Below are 20,914 nucleotides of genomic sequence, written 5' to 3' on the forward strand. Positions count from 1 at the left end.
TATTACCATATTATAAATGTACTCATCCCCACAACACATATTTCCTCGTGTAATGTTCTTTTCTGCCTTACTCTACTGTGCATATCTCGTCAGCATTCTTTGTCTCCTAGTACTCAACAACCTTTTGTCAATCATATTTTTTTGGTAACGTAGCCAATTTTATTACTCGGCCTATCTCGACAATTTCTAACTTTAGTAAGTGTGCATAATCTTATCAGAAGCACATGATCTAAAGGAAAACAAAATTGACTAGAAGTCCAATTTTCTAACATCATAATTAGAAATCGTACCTTCCAAAATTTCATCAGAGACAGGTACTTTCTCCATGTTTACCACCCCTGCTTGAGACTACGATACATGGCACTCTCTTAGGATATGTCCCACCTAACCACACGTGAAACATGTCGATGATTTTGTCTTTATAGATTTTTGTGGAGTGGGTAGTTGGTAAACTGGAGCTTGAAATCTCTGGACCTGTCTCATTAGTACTCGTGGCCCCATTGGCCTCATTGGAGTCCCAATTGCTCTATGACTCAGTGATGAGGGAATCCTACAACTTGGCGGTGAAGTAGCTCTATATTGTGGGTAAACTGATCTAGGGATGGGTGGCCTCAAATACATCGGCCTTTTGGTCGGGTCTCATCTGAAAGGAAGAGAGGTCAAGGGTTGATTGGTCTATCCCTGGGACATTTGTAATTCCATCCCTTCTCATTTTCTACTGCTAGTTCAGTCTGCATGCGATGGTGTAGGCATGTCATCAACCATGTTAAAATCCGATGGCTTTATTATTTCTTCAATTGGCCCATCCAACATCCTTCTGAGCCATGCATCTTTTATCGACCGACGTGGACCTGAGCATTGCTTCCTTTTATACCCCAACTTACCACATTCATAGCATGCCACTACTCTTTCTTTTGACTGGTTTATGAGAATATGTTGTTGTTTCTTACAAAATTCTTCAATTTCTTGAGCGGGTATATCGATAGTCTCACTTCTTATGTATGGTCATTTTCCCCATGACTTCGCCATTTTTGTAACTGTTTGCCTCTTATTAGGTCCTAACTACCCTTCTTCAAATAGGCTCTGAGGCGATGATTGTAAAATCCCTACTTCTTCTCGCAGTCCTCCCTGTGTTGGGATGTTTACCCTCGGATCCTTTTGGGATTTATCCTTAAGATGGTGGTCAAGCTTTTCTTCTATCCTCTCTAATCTCTTTGTCAGTTGACCCAACATAATCATTTGAGCCTCAAACATCTCCGATTGTCTCATTTCCATACGAGCATGCCTTTGGGATAACTCCGAGACTGCTTCTATCAACTATTCTAACTTGGTGAGTTTACTCGACCCAGGTAGGTCTTCCCCACCAGTTTGACTCCTTGTCACGGGTCCAATTGCACCAATATTTTCTTGCATCTTTCCTTATCTGTAAGTTCAGAAATCTTCACTTTATCAGAAGCAATGCACTTCTCTGAACCACACCAACATCATTTTCATAGAAGCATTAACGACTAGTATAATAAGGAATCTAGTAATGAATACCATTTTCATTACTAACAGAATAAACCTATAATCTTATCCTAAGCTTGCTAAGCTCTAAGGATTTCTAGACATAGAAGAGCTCGCAATCCCAATACGGAACTACTAATGAGCTCGAATATCAGACTCCTGATGACACTCTATGATAATCGCTAATGTCTATGATATCAATCAACTCCTCAAAACACAGTAAATTAGTATTCCATACGGATTTAATACTGTGCTCTGATACCATCTATGGTGTCCGGCAAACGCTAACACAAAATCCCATGTCAGATCTCGAGGTATAAGGTGGCAACTCAAAATTTTGGCATGGTCTCCTCTATTTATATTAGTATTCCAAGACGATTCAACCTGCACTTGATAAACAACATACAATCCTGCATATATACATATAAAATATAATACTAGCAGAATTCTATATACATCTAATAACGTACGAAAGATCAGAGTGTGGAATAATAACCAGAATACAAGATTATACAAATATTTCTCACTCTAACAAAAGTCCTAATGCTCATAATAAAATCTATTACTTTTGGACAATCAACACCACTAGGGAGTATAACCCCAATACTCACCAAGTAACGAACTCTAGCTGTCTATCTGACCAACCAGATGATTTTCACTCGTGCTTTATACCTGTCTCGCTAAACTTCGGATCTAAACCTAAAAAAATGGAAAAGGAAAGGGTGAGTAACAATGGTTATCCAGTAAATAAGCAAACAATTTCTACCAATAACCTCTTCTAATATGAACGAATAAACATATTGAATCATTTTAAACTATACAAAATTTTACAGAAGAAACTACGATTAACTGGTACAGATAGCTAGGGATAAGCAACTAAACATTTTAAAACTGACATTACATCAATCAACAATACTCACTATAATATTTCCTTTATATACAAATTTACTGACCAAATAGAAACATTAAACATGCATTTCATTTTATATATCAAAGTAAGACAATAGATACATAATACACTATGGTAGAGTATTGGAATTAGAGAGTTGGAATTGACGACTGAATCGCTCCCAGTCAGGATATAATGTTGCAATTTTTCTTTGATTTTTAGTTCCTAATTTTGTGGTCGGTCGCTGCACTTACCACACTTGGTTGACCATTTTTTCGGCCCAGGCTGGCCGTTTGACGTGACTGCAGGCAATAGGTCTCTTTTCGATGTGTCAAAACGTTCGATTACTATAGATTGTTAATGATCACTGACTAATCATCTTCGTCTATGCCTATCAGGAGTACATGTGATTCCCAAATATACAAACCATTCGTATACGACCACCTTTACAGTACAAGTTCACTAGTAAAGATAGAGAAGAATAAACCCAGATTCCAGTTATGACTCCACTTTTATACGCCTCCCATATCACATATGAGCTTAGTAGTCCTTACCGTACATTCTAGGATAGTACACTACTCTGGATGATATGACGCACTATGCCTTCAGGTATTCACCGATTCTTTAACAGCTCACAAAATAGCTACATATACATATTATTTTCATTTGAAAATAAAAGAGAAATTAACAGTACAAGATTGATAATGGATATCCAGTTTCCTATCATGCAAGTATGGTCACCGGCCTAAAATAAATAACATAACGGAAAAGTAAACAACGACTCGCGCTAACAGAAATTTAAATAAACATGCAACGAGTAACGTTATCCTTGATATCCGTTCACCAACCTATACTCAACACAACAAGGTAAAATGCAGACACCACCCCTCGGGTGTGACTCTGACATTTTACCGTTTCATACGTTTTTTCCCTTTTTTCGATTTTTACAGTTTTCAGTCTCTTCAATAAAATATTCATTAACTCAATATGAGTTAATTGAATATTAAATCATATTTTCCATCTATAGAATTTATTTTTATCAATAATATTGAAAAAAATATAAATTTATATATCAAAACGGGGTCCAAGCAGTACACAAAACCCAACTGATGGAAATAACCCGTTAAATACCCTATCCACATATAATTTGTTAAAAAATACAATTAAACATATCAAACATGCAATTTTTGACGTGAATTTTGAAATAACAAAAGAATTCTATATTTTAGAAATACATCAAATTTTTTTAATAAAATTCTAAATGCAATTTTCACTATTTATGATTACTAATAAAAATTGAAAGTTCCTTACTATCTCTATGCGATGGAATAAAGTATGTGCATGGAAATCGAGACGATCGACACGAAAATCGAGATAATTCATACTTCGAGACAGTTGATTTTTAAAATTGGCCAAGTGATTTCGAAGATCTCGATCTTGTCGTCATTTCTCTTTTCAGCGACAGAGGACGGTTTGACCCCGAAACGGATGAAATCTTATGTCAAAGTTACGAAACCCCCCGTATATATATATACGACTATTTTTTGACGATACGGGACAAAAAAGAAAAGAAAACGGAAGGAATTTGTGTGGATTTTGTAGATGTCGAGGTTGCGGACGTTTCTCCCTTCTACGTCAAAAGTCAACGGTGAACCGTTTGTGAAAGATCTGAGGTTGAAATTCGAAGAAAAATGAATTTAAAGAAAAAAAAATAGGTTAGCTGGTTTTGGACGACTGGGGATGACAATGAATAAAAAAAATATTAAAAAATTTATTTATATAAAATTTGGGACGAAATCGATATTTTGTCTATTATTTCGATCTACGATAACTTGACCGTCTGGACTCCAAAAGTGACGAATGAATACTCTATTTCGCCTAATTTTTTATTCTAGATCTAATGGTATAGTCAATTTTTACAAATTATGTTTCTAACAAAAGTTTATATATTTGGCCTGAGTTGACCCCTAAAATTAACGTTATTTTCATTTTTGACGATAATTCGACTTTCTGTGCTTCAAAAATGATAAATAAATAGTTCATATTCAATAATTTTGTGTTACGAATCCAATGATATAATCAAATCTTAATAATTCTTACTCTAGTAAAAAGTTACTATTTTAGCCTGGTCCAATTCGGTAATCGAAGATTTTATAACTTTTCTATTCGAATTCATACTTGAGCGTGCTTATAGGCTAAAGTATGTTTTTTGATTATTTTTAATCCAATTGTAAGATCATATTTTATTAAAAATGATTAGAAACATCCTAAAGTTTTACCCCTAAGTCCCACTTTCAAGATTTTCTCAAAATTCTACTATTTATTTTTTCTCGAGATACAAATTGAAAACTCAAGGTTTTACAATATTTTAATCAGAAGTCAAATAAAAAAGTTGTCAAATCCTCGAGTTTCATGTCAACTTTTACCCAACAGATAAAAAATTAATTTGGATGCATAATTTGAGGAATTCAATTGCACTTTTAAGTTCGTATAAAAAAAATCACCTGAAATAGAGTATAAGAATGTTTGAATCGACATTTGAAAAAAATAAAATTTGAAATGACACTTATGTCCCTACTTAAGTATAATATCAGAAACCTAAAGAAAAATCTGATTTTTCTTGTTCTCTCCAAACAAAACTAAGCTCTATTTTTTTTCGATCTTTGCAACTCAGATCAACGTCAAACAAGAACGATCCGGATTTTACCACAAAAAGGAAAATCATACACATTGTCGAGGACTACGCGTTGACGTAAGAAAATTTAATTTTTGTCAAAGGAAATTTTTTAATGATTGGTTGAAATCAATCTTAAATTCCATTCAACTATCGAAAATAGTCCAAGGTAGGATGCCTTCCCTTCTACCTTCTAGTTGTATAAGATTTTCATAGAAAAATTCATTTGATCATAAAAATCTTGGTCGTTCTTCCAAATATTTGATCATTTTGTTAAATTCACACATGTTTGAATGGATTGAATCGTGTTTGCATACTTATTTTTGATAGATTTTGGTTCAATTTTGATTGGTTTCAATGAAAAAAATTAGAAATTGTTTTTAGCCTTTTCGCTTGTTGATGATGCCGTCGTCAGAATAAATTTTGTTAAAAAATTAAAATCTGGCTTCAGCCTTGTATTCCCCACAGCACATATTTATTTTTGCTCTTTAATAAAATTATGATTTTACCCCCCATTTCGAAACGTTGAAAATGGTTTTAAAATCCGAATCTCATCGTATCAAAATATGATTTTTAGTTTCAAGAACAAAATGTAAATTTCGACATTTTTGCCTGATTTTCAAAACTTGATACCTTTATCGTTCCTTTGAATTAAGTTATAAAAATTACATTGTGTTTTTTATGTTGTTGAGGGCTTTTATTTACAAAAATCCATTTTCAATTTTGACAACTTTGAAAAATCATTTTTTTCAACACCAAGCAAAATTTTCACATTTTTTTAAGTCTTATGACTTTATCGTGTTTTTTGAGTCTTTCAACTCAACCAAAACCATCAAATGAAATCGGTTGACATTTTTTGGATTTCAAATAACTTTATAAGCGAAATTACTTTAATGGATATGTATGAAATTAGACTATGGATTGATTGATTTATTGATGGATAGATAGAGAGAATGTATGTTTTCAACTGATTAATGGGACAATGCCTCCAATCTTATGTAATGACCATGTCATGTAAGACATAATAAATAGATAGATGGATGGATTGATTGATAGATGATAATGATAGCTGCATATTACTAGAGAGTACTATTGAATCTTTTTTGTATTTTAAATAAAAAAGAAACTAGTATATATTATAAATCAAAACTATTTTGTTTGCGAGAAAAGATTCATAGAAAACCCATAAAGAGTAATGCGTTATTGTATATTTAGAAGCGACGAGTCAATCTATGATAATACTAGATGTCATATGCTCCTAGGCAGTATGGGATACCTTAGAGCATATTATAGCAGCTTAAGAGATCCGAAAATTTCTCTTACTTCTTTCCTATAGAATTTTGTTTGTAAAAACGATCTCTATATAGTGTAGAGGTAGTCATGATTCATATTCATTGCCTCTTGATAGGCTTTGACGCAAGTGGTCTCCTGGGCTAATTAGTGAACATTGTTAATATGTAGTCGTCCCGTGTTCGACCTCACCGTTAGTTGAAGTCAGTATTGGGTTCTTGGTCAACGGCCAGTTTGAACCAGATAAATGATCATCCAACCGTGATATGCTAGACCAGTCTCAAAATCAGATTATAATGATGAGATTTCATGTCGGATTGGAAGTCTGGAATATCGAATTGTCATAGTCGAGACGGTTATATTGACGTGCTCCTCTACTCTCTTATCGACTACACCGTCATGTTTGTATTATGTATCTTTTGTTTATTTTGTAATTATTGATAAATGTTTTCCATTTGAAAGTTGTAAATGTTATTTTAAATGATAGAAATAATGGATTGAAGTTAATTGCAATTTTTTACTAAGTATGCTTAGACATTTATTGTATGTTACATTATGAAAACCTGTATTATATAATTATTCAGATAATTATTTGTGCATGTATGACTTGTTGTTAGAACGACGTTCATCCTGCAGAGGCTTGTTAGTCACCCTATCCTTCACATTATATATTATTCAACTTTTGAGAAGCTTATCTTTTAGGAGTCATTCATAGAGGTCCTTGATGAGGATCATGTTGATAATTTGTTGTCGTCGTCTATTTAAGGAATTTTAGAAGATCTTAGCAGTTATTTGTTTATAGACAAGAAACATGTTTGTTTGAGAGTTTTGTAATATCATGTATTAGGATATTGAATATTTGGATTATAATTATGTTTGGTGACAACTTCCATTATTGTGAATATTCATGAATGTTAGTTATTGTTGTTCTACTGCATATAATTTCATTTGACAAGTATGTTTGTCTATGTTTGTTCTATCAGGTTGTATATGTGTGGTTACCTCATACTTCGAGGTTCTAGCTGATGAATCATCGGGATTCATGTTGGGATTTTAGGGCGTGACTTGCCACGTCAGAAAGTGTACATAAAGCATTAGTTTTAGGGCACCAGTTTATCATTAGTCTTAAAAAAAAAAGACTTGAAACCTTTAGGGTTCATTATAAAGATCAAAATATTAAAGGAAAAATTTAAAAATGAACAGTCATTCGACTCCCAAATTTAAACAAAATAATTTTACCATATTGTTGACATGCCCTCCAAAGAAGAAAAAAAAATTTTGACTTTACCAACTGGCAACTTCAGGTCAAGTCACCTCAAACCCTGATCGAATTGAGTCCCCTCGACAAGTTTTAAAACTATAATCTAATCAATATCAACAATGCTACCTAATCAAATAATTGAACCTAAATAATAGAAGTTATCACTTTTGAGTAGTTATCATTTGTCTAACCTAGGATAAGACACTAGCACAGAAAAACATGGATCCAAACTCATTTGTAAACACCATAAATCATTTAAACCTTTGACTAACACTTGTCGTATTAATCATCCCTTAATTTAATTTTAATCCATAAGAATTCAAATTTAAGACTGCCATATACATTGATATGTGGGTAGACCATAGGTAGTTTTAAAACTCAACTCAAGACAAATGTTTACCGAGTTGAGTCAAGGCAAGTAAAAAAATTAATTAATTTTAAAAATATTTTTAGCATTTTAAAATCAGTAAATAATATTTATTTTTGGTTCTCCTTGAAAATATTAAATATAGCTATAAAACTTGGTAAATTTCTTAGCCAACTCGGTGTACTTTTATAGTTGGCTCCATCAATTCTTAAGTCCTAAAATTTTTCTTTCGAATGAGATCAGTAATTCGATGACAGTAATAATTAAACTCAGATATTTAGTATTCACAGAAGGAAGCAGATTTTTTGTAGCATTTTTTTTCCTGTAGAACCTTGTAATACTTTTCCCTATATTTAAAAAATAAAAAAAGAGTTGTGATAAACTGATGCACTTTGTATGCTCTCTTACATGACAGTGCATAGAACCATAAATTTGTTTCTTCTGGATACACAAGGAACAAAGATCCATGGTTCAATTCACATGCCACGTCAAAATGTGTACATATAGCATCAATTTTAGAGCCCCAATTTATAATTAATTTTAAAAAAAAATTAAAAATAAGTAACACCTCAACCCTCTAGGGTTCATAGTCTAGATCAAAATTTTATATATTTTAAAACTTAAAAAATAAAAATAAATAGTCATTCGACTCCCAAATTTATACAAAGTAATTTTGCCATCTTGTTGACATGCCCCCTGAAGAAAAAAACAACTTTACCAACTGCAACTTCAGTGTCAAGTCACCTCGAACCCAGATCAAGTTGAGTCCACAAAACCCTGATTGAGTTGAGTCCACTCGACGAGTTTTAAAACTGTGATCTGATCAATATCACCTGTCCAGCTTAATCAAATAATTGAACCTAAATAATAAAAGTAATCACTTTGATTAGTTCTCCTTCATCTTACCTCGGATAAGACACTAACACTAAACAACATGGATCCAAACTCATTTGTAAACTCCGTAAATCATTTAAACATCTGACTAACACTTTTCTTATCAATCATCCCTTAATTTAATTTTAATCCATAGTAATTCAAATTTAAGACTGTTATATACATTGATATGGGGGGTGGACCGTATGCAGTTTTAAAACTCAACTCAAGACAAATGTTCACCAAGTTGAGTCAAGGCAAGTAAAAAAATAATTAATTTTAAAAATATTTTAGCATTTTAAAATCAGTAAATAATATTTATTTTTAATTCTCCTTGAAAATATTAAATATAGCAGTAAATTTCTAAGTTAAACTGATTCTTGAGTCCTAAATATTTCTCTTTTGAATGAGATTGGTAATTCGATGATAACAATAATTAAACTCAAATATTTGGTATCAACATAAGGAAGCATATTTTTTTTTTCCTATAGAACCTTGTAATACATTATCCTATATTAAAAAAACATATTTGTGATAAACTGATGCTCTTTGACGTGGCAGTGCATAGAACCATAGATCTTTTTCTTCTAGATACACAAGGAAAATAGATCTATGGTTCTATTCACATGCCATGTCAGAAAGTGTACATAAAGCATCAGTTTAAGGGCACCAATTTATCATTAGTCTTAAAATAAAATTAATAACACATGAACCCTCTAGGGTTTATGGTCAAGATCAAAATCTTAAAATATTTTGAAAATTAAAAAAAAAATGAAAAAATGAACAGTCATTCGACTCCCAAATTTATACAAAGTAATTTGGCCATCTTGTTGACATGCCCCCCAAAGAAATAAAAATCAACTTTACCAATTGGCAATTTAGGGTCAAGTCACCTGAAACCCTAATCGAGTTGAGTCCACTCGATGAGTTTTAAAACTATGATCTGATCAATATCACCAGTCTTGCTTAATCAAAGTGAAAAGCATTGATCAGACACAACTATTCGTATCACGGAAAATCTCTTATATTGTGTGGATTGCAGGACCCACAAATTCTATATATTTCATAAGACACAAGATACTTTTCTTTTCCACCTTCTTTGATAAACCTTTAAAAAAAAAAATCAGGGGACACTGTAATACAACAAAGTGTCCTCTCTCACTTAAAAAATATTAATATTTGTAGATGATCCCATGCGTCGATTCGTGGGAATCTTTGGGGAACTCTTTTCTGTCTGTTTCCTTCTCTCTTTCTCCTTTAAATCTCGTCCACTTTTTTTCTCTTCTCTCCACCGCCTCCACTTCGTTATGACTTCTCCGTCCACTCTCCTCCGCCTCTCTCCGGCAGTTCCTCACGTACGACAGTCTTTTTCCATCTCTTCCTTCTCAATATCAGATTCATCAATAGTTTTGTCGAGTAAGTTTTAGTTTCTCTTTAATATACAATTCAAGTTCAGTTCTCCGGTAACTAAGTAAGATCAGTTTGCCGGAAACCTGACACACACACACACACAAACTCTTTATTATTGCTTTAACTAGTAGTTGAATTTTTCTTACTAATATACAGTACCTTAAATTTGTTTTCTCTACATACGAAGATCATCATTGGTTCGATGTTCTAATCTGAATTGTTTCTTGTTGTAGAAGAATTTGAATAGTGGTTTTAAAAAACTTGAATGAATTTCTTTTTGTTTGAGGGGAGAGGATCGTCTTTACCTCCATTCTCAAGGGGAATTATCACATGTTTTGCTGGAAAATGGAAGAAAACTAGTTGGAGTTTGGATTGGTCTTATTGTCTTTTTGTTTAAATTATTAGTGCATCAAGGTTTGGTTATGGTTATAACTTATAACCAAGTGGAAATAATGGCAGTATCGTAATTTTATATATATATATATGGCAGTATCGTAATTATATATACATATATATATATAAGAATGTTTTAAGTACTGCTCATTTTTTTTAATAGCATGCAATTATTAAATTAATCCTTATTTTTACTACCTTAATTTTATTGTATTTGTTTTTCCCTTTTTTCACTTTCTTTTCTTAGATATCTGGTCAAACGATACACCAGCCAACGTCAGTCTTCTTCACTTGAGATGCAATGCAATATCAAAACCCCATGCTCAAGGTAAGAAAAAAAATTGTATATAAGAAGAGCTAACATTCTTTGTTTTATGATGATGTTAGCAACCTTTTCAACCTTGATTTTATAAAATGCCTTTTAAAAATATTTATTATTTTATCTTTTAGTGTAAAAAAAAATTAATAAGAGTAATATTAACTTAGTATAATGGAATTTTTGTAAATAAAAATTTTGAATCTTTTTTTATATTTACAAATATACTTTTAAAGATGATATTTATACTTTTTTTTTTTCACTAAAAAACAAAATAGTGAAAACTAAGGGTTTTGAAACTTACTAACATCCCCATGAACTCTTAGGACTAGTATTTCCCAAAATATATATTTAAATTACATTAATGTATGCAATCATTTGTGCAACATAAACAGTGGTGTTGGATAATGGCATACCCAGCGTCAAATGGGGGGAGATAATTGAACAAGGTGACAAAAAAGGGAAAGCTCTTAAGGTAATCTACTTTCGAATTTGACCTATTTTTACAAGTTACATGAAAGTTATTTGAGCTTTAAATATAAGTAGCTTGATGAATGAAGGTATCAGAATTAAATGAAGTAGAGAAGAGGATTAACACGATCAAAGCAATGTTGGGTTCCATGGAAGACGGAGAAATAAGCAGCTCCGCCTATGACACAGCATGGGTTGCACTTGTCAAAGATATTCAAGGAAGTGGTGCTCCACAATTCCCTTCAAGCCTTCAATGGATTGTCGAGAATCAACTCTTAGATGGTTCTTGGGGTGATCGCTTTATGTTCTCCGCTCATGATCGGATAATTAACACTTTTGCATGTGTGATTGCATTGAAGTCATGGAACATTTACCCTGAAAGATGTGAAAAAGGTTTATAGAGACACCATTTTCTTTAAATATATAATTTAGATCTTGACTTAGCTGTGGTGGTTAAGTTAATTTAGCCAATCACATTGTTTGATAGGAATGGATTTTATTCGAGAAAACATGAGCAAGCTCGGAGATGAGAACATCGAACACATGCCCATTGGCTTTGAAGTTGCGTTCCCTTCTCTAATTGAAATTGCTCAAAAGATAGACTTGGAAGTTCCTGAGGATTCTCCTATCTTGCAAGATATATATGCAAAGCGAAATGTAAAACTCACAAGGTAGTTTTGGAACACATAAATATATATATATAAGCGAATGCTAACACCCAACACAAAACATTTGATGTTAGCAACCTTTTAATATCTTCTTTTTCTATAAAATTCCTTGGAAAGTGAGTCTTTTGTTGTCTTCTAATGGCAGAAAGCAAGAATTTTATTGTTATTATAATATAATATTTTGAAAATTATTACAAAGCTTTAAAGTTATTTATGAAAAAGTCGTTATATAGGAGCGGACTTAGAGTGGGGGCACTTGCCCCCATAAGAAATTTCAAACCTTCTATAGAGTAATGAGCTATTGCGACAGATAATAGTCGCGAATAAAGAAATTTGGCACTATTGCCCTCGCAATTTATTTTACACTCTTAATTGCCCCACAAAAAAGTTTCCATTGTTATGTTTCTCCCACAAAAAAAAAATTACAATCTTTGTTGCCCTCACAAAAAATTTCCACTCTTAGGTTGCCCCCACATGTGTAAAATCCTGGCTCCGCCCCTGTCATCATATAATTAATAATAATAAAACCCTTACTTTTTTTTCCATGAGAAGATGAAAATCAATTTATTTTTTAATTTTTTATTTATTGATGTGATTCTTATGTAAAGTAGGATACCAAAGGACATGATGCACATTGTGCCTACAACACTACTCCATAGCTTGGAAGGGATGTCTGATTTAGATTGGGAAAGGCTTCTTAACTTGCAATGCTTAGATGGGTCTTTCTTGTTTTCGCCATCATCAACAGCATTTGCTCTTATGCAGACTAAAGATGAAAAATGCCTAGAATATCTTAAGAAAGCTGTTAACAAATTCAATGGTGGAGGTGACGCATCTTCTACCATTATCTATTTTTATAACTAAATAGTGTTTCCTTTACTCTTCATGTGTTTGTTTACAACTCTTTTGTGGTCCATGAAATCTTTTTCAGTCCCTAATGTCTATCCTGTCGACTTGTTCGAGCATATTTGGGCTGTTGATCGCTTGGAACGCCTTGGAATTTCCCGATATTTCCAATCAGAGATTAAAGAATGTCTCAATTATGTCTATAGGTACTAAGATAAATGTAGATTTTGGGTATTGGGGATTAACCCATTTCATGAAACTTCCTTCTCATACTGAGCAATAGAATTTTAAATTGGATGCCAGACATTGGACTGAAGATGGAATCTGTTGGGCTAGAAATTCAAGAGTTCAAGACATCGATGACACCGCCATGGGTTTTAGGCTTCTAAGATTACATGGGCACGAGGTCTCGGCTGGTAAATTATGAACAAAAGTTTCTTATTACCATGCTTGCTATGCATTCCCATCAATTGTACATGTTTTTTTTGAAACCCTTTCATTATTATTGATAGACAAGAAACTTTTTAATTTATTGCTTTGGATCGCTTTTTACCTCATAATAATAGTTCAATCCATAAAATTTTCAAACTATCCCATTGTCCATTGTAGATGTATTTCAGCATTTCGAGAAAGGTGGTGAATTCTTCTGCTTTTCCGGACAATCAAACCAGGCTGTTACTGGAATATTTAACTTATATAGAGCCTCTCAAGTGTTGTTCCCTCGAGAGAATATTCTAGAAGAAGCTAAGACATTTTCATATAAATTTCTTAGAGAAAAAGAATCTTCTAAGAAGCTTCTAGATAAATGGATTATAACCAAGGACTTGCCCGGCGAGGTACATTCCAGATATATATTATCACTTTTATGCATGGTTATGTTATTGTCCTGAACTATATCCTTTTAACAGAAAAACAAAATGTAAAATTTAATTTTAGGTGGGATACGCCCTTGACATCCCTTGGTATGCTAGTTTACCGCGCATAGAGACCAGATTCTATGTCGAGCAATATGGAGGGGAAGACGATGTGTGGATTGGGAAGACACTCTACAGGTTCTTATTTGTTTATTCTCAAAGTTTGCCCCTAAGATATTAATTTTTGATTTTATCTTTCTACTCATTCATCTCAATATCCTTGCTACGCTAATTCTAAAAACATGTTGATTTTTGACTTATTACTATTCAATTTCATAAAGCAAAATTGCTTTGATTGTTGTCTTGTATAATTTTCTACCTCTACTTAGTTAGTCATTTTTAATTAGGATGCCTTATGTTAACAACAACATCTACCTCGAGCTCGCAAAATTAGACTTCAACAATTGCCAAGCGATACATCAGATCGAATGGGTCAATATACAAAAGTGAGTGACGGAACAATCTCGACTCCACTCATATAATTACTAAATGACATTAAATTTGAATATTAATATGATTGTGATGCTACCCTGTGCAGGTGGTACACAGAGTACAATCTTCGAGAGTTTGGCATAAGCAGAAAAACAGTTCTCCAAACTTATTTTATTGCAATGGCAAGCATATTCGAGCCTGAAAGGTCACTTGAGCGACTCGCATGGACCCAAACTGCAGTCCTTATTGAGGCAATTTCGTCACATTTTGAGGAGGCAATTTTAATCGAGCAAAGAAGAGTCTTCATCGATGATTTCATTAATTCCACTACCAGAGATGAAATTAAGATTAATAATAATACAAGGTAAAATCTTAAACTAAGAATACATTTATATGCAGGACAAATTTATTTAATAGGAATCATATCCTTTCAGTTAAGATATTAATCACGTGATTTAATCAATAATAATTAAATTTTTTTATTAAAATAAATAAATCGAAGTTAAAGTCGACCTGATCCATGAATAGTTTTCTTAGATTCTAGTTCCGAATATTTTTTTAGTGTGTGTTGTCGTATTTAAAGTGAGTTGACCAGTCAATTTAGGTTAAATCAAGACAAACAACTATCACATCGATCATATATTTTATGTTAAGGTAAAAAGTCTGAGCTGTGATTATGGATTCTTGTCCTTCTATTGCTAAACTCATCTGAACCCATCCATTGGTGGATATTCACAGTAATTAATATATGACTTCTAACGGTTATATCTTAACTTTTTTTTTTTAATCAAGAAATTAAAATTCGACCCAATGTTTAGAAAAATGTTCAATACGTTTTTTTTTTTTTTTTATCCTTTTTATTAGAAAGCACAAGATACTAATAGTTGTGTCCAATACCCATCTTTATTCGTAAAAATAAAGAAAAATACTTAAACATTAATGATTATTTTATTTGTAATTGAATTGAAAAATGATTGATCACTGATGTATAGTACATACATAATCCAATAAATAATTTATATGTCAATTATACTTATTTTGAATATGAATCTTGATATAAAAAAAAAGATCGTTTAATTAAGTGGTAAGATCTTAAGGAGGATATTTTCAAATTTTAAGTCCAAATCCCTCGAACCCTTTCTTACACTTTAAAAATAAAAAATGATTTATTAAGTTAAAAATAAATAACTAAAAGAATATAAATCTTGATACTTACATTTCCCTTTCATAGGATTTTGTTAACGCCTGCCTTTCAAGTGCATTATATCCACGGATGCTTATTTCCAAGACACATTCAATGCACTTTAACGTGTGGCTGCCTTTAGGGCTTGCGTTAACAAGATCCATACTTAATATACAGCAAAAATTTCGTTACTCACAGTATTCTATCAACATTTTATGAGACGGACACATATTAGAGATGAGTTGAATTTGGGGTCAAAAGTTAATTTGATATCGACTGCGACAATGAAATTGAAAGGTTGTATGCAGGTTGTCGAAGTCAAGTTGGAAGACGACAGGAGAGAGACTCGTCCTTGCTCTGCTTGGAACTTTAAACCACCTCTCATTGAATGCGCTACTGGCGCACGGTAGAGATGTGCGTCATCACTTCCAACGCTCTGTGAGTAAACACTAGCCCACGATCAATCAAATTACAGATTTCAAGGGACCTGTGTATAATTATTATTATTATGTACTGTACAAGTGCAGTGGGAGACTTGGTTACTGACGTGGCAAAGTGAAGAAGAAGAAGACAAAGAAGCAGAACACCTGGTGCGCACGATAACACTGTGTGCAGGCCGTTCCCACTCGGAAGAGCTGTTGTTTCATCCCCACTACGAGAAGCTAGTCAACCTCACCAACAGTATCTGTCACCATCTTCGTCGTACTCATAACTCGAAAGAGGTAAATGCCACTCTACCTTTTGGAGTCTTATTATAATATTTGATTACGGGTCGGTTCGGGTACCAATGTACCGGATCCAAAATTAGTGATATTTTGTTATTTACTGTGTTATATTATCCCCTTCCACTCCCGTGGGTCATGTGCTCACATATCGTGTCCTAATTCATATCTCCACGTACTTTGATCCAATTCAACTCATACGTGTGGGTGCGTATTAACTTTAATTCCCACATCACTCATAACCTTGTTTATCTCCTTATAAACTCTTGGACCTCTCCATTCATTGTCATTTGATTTTTAGTTAAACATCCAAACTTATCATGGTATTAGGGCTCTAAGTTTGTATAGGTCACGGGTTCAAGTCTCCTTAAGAGAATTTTTCATCCTTATAGGTGAAGGGGAGTGTTGAGCATTTTATTATCCACCTCCGCTCCCGGGTGTCACGTGCTCACGTATCATGCATCAATTCATATCTCCACATGTTTTAACCCACACGTGCGAGGGTGTGTTAAGTTTAATCCCACATCGAACACTCATTGCCTTGTTTCTCTCTTTATAACCTTTTAGGCTTCTCCACTAATTGTCAATTGATTTTGAGTGGGACCCCCTAACTCATCACTATTTCTTGTAAAACTTGAGAGAGGGTGGGATTTATAGTTAACTAGTAAGATTGAAGATCTTGAAGATGACTGCTTTGGGAGAGAAAATTATGAATTTTTTGTGTTAAAACTTAGAAGTTGAAGATTTTAAGTATTTAAATTTTTTTTTTTAGTCTATAAGATAAGACCTTATGTTAAGGAAGCAATGTTATGACTTTCTAGGCATAAGATATCTCAAATATTCACGACAATGCCTACTTAACTCTTTAATTTAGATATTTTCTAATAGAATAACCAAAAATGATCTCAATGCCCTTATCGCCAACCTGAATTTTTATTTATTTTAAAAAAAAATCCTTTAATTTTTCTTCCAAAAAAATAGGCATCTTCAACTTCTCGAGTAAATTTGCTTTTCCCCAATCTTCAACTTGAAAGACCCATGAACAAGACCGTTGAAAGAATTCTTCCAAGACCAAAAGCAATTATACATCTCAAAGAGAAATATGAGAAAATTGAGATCATATTTGTGTGTTGGGGGGAGCAACAAGGTTGGCATGTCATTAATTTGAAAATAGGGGGGCATCTCAAATGTTCACCAAAAGTAAAATGATATCTAAATCACCCACTTAGCTCAGTTTTGGTCTCTTATATAGTCAATCTCATCCTTTTAAGATAGCAAACCCCTCATCAAGTGAAAGATTTATGGACAAGACAGTCGAAAAGAATTCTTTCAAGACCAAAAGTCATGATACGCATCGAAACCAAAATTCATTATGCATCATTTCGGAGAGAAATATGAGGAAATTGAGAACAAATTTATAGACTCCATAATCTATTTAAAAACAAATCGCTTTCCAAGTCAACGTTTGAGGGTTAATTAGAAAGCATTTTCACATTTCCACATTTTCAATCTTCATAAATCAATTAAATAAATCTTGTTAATTTTTCATATTATCGCAACAAAATCTATATCTATCTATACATATAATTAAAATATGTTTTTAATATAAAAAAATTTTGAAGTGTCATTTCACAAGTACAAAAATGTCTTCACTAAAAGACAAATCAAGTAAGAGTACAACTAAAGAAAAGAATTATTGGAGGATATTAACACCCCAATGATGCATTGCATGGCATGTATATATACAACACAAATCCTCACTCCCCCCAATTAGATCTTTTAGGGTAATCACCTCATCTATTCCTTTTTTCCATTACTCATTAAAGAGTGTGCATTAAATAGTTTGGATCATTTGATTACATTTTTTGAACTTTGATTGTGCTATTAGGTTCGCAAAAAGAAAATCAACGAAAAAAAAATGAAAAGAATGGCTAGCCTTTCGGTTGAGTCCGACATGCAAGAGCTCGTACAATACGTGCTTCAGAGCTCAGATGGCACTAACATTGATTGTGAGATCAAGAAAATGTTCCTCATTGTTGCAAAGAGCTTCTTTTACACCGCCTACTGCACACCCACGATGATTAACTTCCACATTATCAAAGTGCTCTTTGAAAGGGTAGTTTGATCATATTATGCAACAATATTATTGTTACACTTGCATGTAAATATACTAAAAATAGGAAATAATTCAATTAAGTTGTAAGTAAGGATATTGAGTACATATATGAGCACACTTGATCTAAAAGAAGGCACAATCTTAAATTTGAGAGTTTGTATTGCTATGCTAACTTTCTTTGTAACACATCAATTAATTAAATTATATATGATATAAATGATAAGATACCGACTAACACGCACACATAAAAAACAAAAACAAAGTGTAGACACCCCAAAAGTATAAATCAGATCTCTTAAAGACCTTTGGACCTCTTAAAGGTCAACTTAAATGTATTTTCATTTTGTAGCTTAGATCTCCTAAAACTCTTGACCTCTTAATGGTCTCCTTAGAATGAGCTTTAATGTTAAAAGATTTGGGTTGGGACATGTCTTCATTTCTATATCTCAAACTCTCTCAAATTCACAACCTCGCATCTTATTTTCATAGATTGAATCTTTTAAAGACCTTTTGACCTCTTAAAGGTTAACTTAGTGCATTTTCTTTTCATAGCCAGGCCTCTTAAAAACCTTTGGACTTATTTTTTTCAACCTGTTTCTCTCATCTTCTCCAAAAGCCAAACCACCTATCCAATTCCCTACAATTTGTTTTCCTTAGCCGAATACCCACCTCGCCTCTCTCGATTCAGTCCAAGACTCCCTCCACCATCTTCGTTTTTAATCCCAATGCTCAACTTCTTCACCCATGATTTTTCAACCAAACTCACCCTTCTATCTTCGTTTTCAAACCTTGAACTCGTGTTACTCACCTATATATTCATTTTAATACTCTAAAACAGACATGTTCACTCTCTTCACCTCAAGTTTATAGTAAACATTTATTCCCTTCCTTCTCACGATCTTAGTAAAACCACAACCACCTTCAGCTTCTTTTACCCTCAGTTTTCGTACCCAAGTCATTGTGACACTTCATTCCTCAAATTTCTAAAGGAGTTCTCGGCAATCAGACCTCAAGGTAAGTTTTCTTATTTAATTTTAATCGATTCAATTTGAGTCAAAAATATTTTAAGATTTTTTTTTTAAATAAAATTCGGTGAGTAAACTTTCTGATTTTTTTATTTATAATTCAAAATTTCAAAAAAAAAAAATGTATTAAAAATAGGGTAACTCGATCTTTTTTGTCAAATCCAAATATGCCGAATCAACTCAGTGAGTTTGACATTTTTTTTAGCATTCATCGAATCACGCATTTTTTCGAACTACATTTGGTCTGATCCCAAAGTAGATCTAGGGTACGTACACAACCTAAAAAGTTACTCCAAGCTCGACGAAATTTTTTTTTCCATTTTTCCATTCATTAATTTGATCTTCAAAATTTTTATGAGTTAACTCGATGATGTTGTTAGTTTAATTTGATTTTTTCAATTTGACTATAATTTTGACCTAGACCTTAAGTTTGACCATAGTATCCCATTTGACTCTACCTTTGACTTTGACCCATAATTTTACTTTAATCTCCTCCCATTGATAATAGGATAGTTATGAATTGCAATAGAAACCGATCTTTCAATCGGGTAGGTTCGATGCCTATTACCTTCCGAAATCGTACTATGATCCCTTACCCATTGTTTTTACTATAGACTGACCCGATTTTCATTTTGAGTCATTTTATGGCTCTTACACCTAACCTTGGTAGCGACTCCAAACATCGAGATCCGCATACTTCCAACATGGATTTTTTCCCTGAGGGCACTGTTAGTGGCGACTCCACTAGGAACTCTTGGATCAAACTTGACCCAATCTGAGACTTTCTTTTTAGTTGACTTTTTTAGGTCAACCCAAGTAACCTAAGAAGACCATAGTTTAGGTTAGCTTTTTTTTTTTACTCTATTTTTTTTATCACTTTTTATTTGGTTCTTGTGAGAAATATGTTTGTATCTTATGACTCGTGAAAATACATCGAGCGCACCACGTCCCTTTGCACACACGCATATACATGCATATCCAATGTTTGGATCATTCTCTATCCCTCAATAGCCCCATATTGAGAACATAGCCAACATAGTCCCTCAGGACATGGGTGACGCATACAAACACTACAACTTCAGTCTAGTACCTTTGGGTGCATTAAACTAGAATACCACGTACTTTCTAACAAAGTGAAATTGAGAGGTATATCAATGTTTCAGGTTGAAGTGACCTAAACTTTGTCCTAACCTAACCTCAATCATGCAATGAGCTTAAAGACCTAAACCTAAGTGTGGTCCCTTTAGGCCACGACTCAAATCAACTACAGGTGTTCCTGGGTTGCCATTCTTTAATCCAACTAATAAGTAAATGGGTGGAATGATCCACACCGCTCAATTTTAAACCCGCAATATCAGTATGACCCAATTGAATAGTAAAAAATACAAAATTAAACCGAATCAATTGGCCAATAGATCAAATAGATTAATGATAAACTAGTTGGACCAATTGGTTCTGAATTAAAAAATTCAAATCATTTTGCAATGAAGGATTCAATCATGTGATTTAATCATTCAATCTTACCAAAGGTTCAACCCAATTAGGGTTAGACCTCAAC

The 20,914-nt window shown here is 33.1% G+C and overlaps 1 protein-coding gene across 1 annotated transcript; it reads left to right on the forward strand.

Annotated features, from left to right (window-relative positions):
* The first annotated feature begins 9,999 nt into the window (after positions 1 to 9,999).
* Positions 10,000 to 18,417, forward strand: LOC147404488 (ent-copalyl diphosphate synthase 1-like). The gene is made up of 15 exons (XM_086437744.1): positions 10,000 to 10,276; positions 10,911 to 10,991; positions 11,375 to 11,454; positions 11,540 to 11,843; positions 11,938 to 12,121; positions 12,730 to 12,944; positions 13,050 to 13,170; positions 13,268 to 13,380; positions 13,574 to 13,800; positions 13,901 to 14,016; positions 14,226 to 14,324; positions 14,417 to 14,674; positions 15,802 to 15,931; positions 16,021 to 16,215; positions 18,104 to 18,417. Exons 1-15 carry the CDS (start codon positions 10,054 to 10,056, stop codon positions 18,338 to 18,340), a joined length of 2,583 nt encoding a protein of 860 aa, XP_086293870.1. The 5' UTR covers positions 10,000 to 10,053; the 3' UTR covers positions 18,341 to 18,417.
* Positions 18,418 to 20,914: the final 2,497 nt, after the last annotated feature.

The sequence above is a fragment of the Akebia trifoliata genome, chromosome 4 (genome assembly GCF_017979445.1).
Source record: "Akebia trifoliata isolate Shusen 1 chromosome 4, ASM1797944v1, whole genome shotgun sequence".
NCBI classification, from domain to species: domain Eukaryota; kingdom Viridiplantae; phylum Streptophyta; class Magnoliopsida; order Ranunculales; family Lardizabalaceae; genus Akebia; species Akebia trifoliata.

What these genes read in the sequence shown, in the direction of transcription:
- LOC147404488 (XM_086437744.1), top strand. Translation starts at nt 10,054, where the DNA reads ATGCGTCGATTCGTGGGAATCTTTGGGGAACTCTTTTCTGTCTGTTTC. An exon ending in AAAAAGGGAAAGCTCTTAAG is followed by an intron (nt 11,455 to 11,539) that starts GTAATCTACTTT and finishes TGATGAATGAAG; the next exon opens with GTATCAGAATTAAATGAAGT. An exon ending in GTCATCACTTCCAACGCTCT is followed by an intron (nt 15,932 to 16,020) that starts GTGAGTAAACAC and finishes GTACAAGTGCAG; the next exon opens with TGGGAGACTTGGTTACTGAC.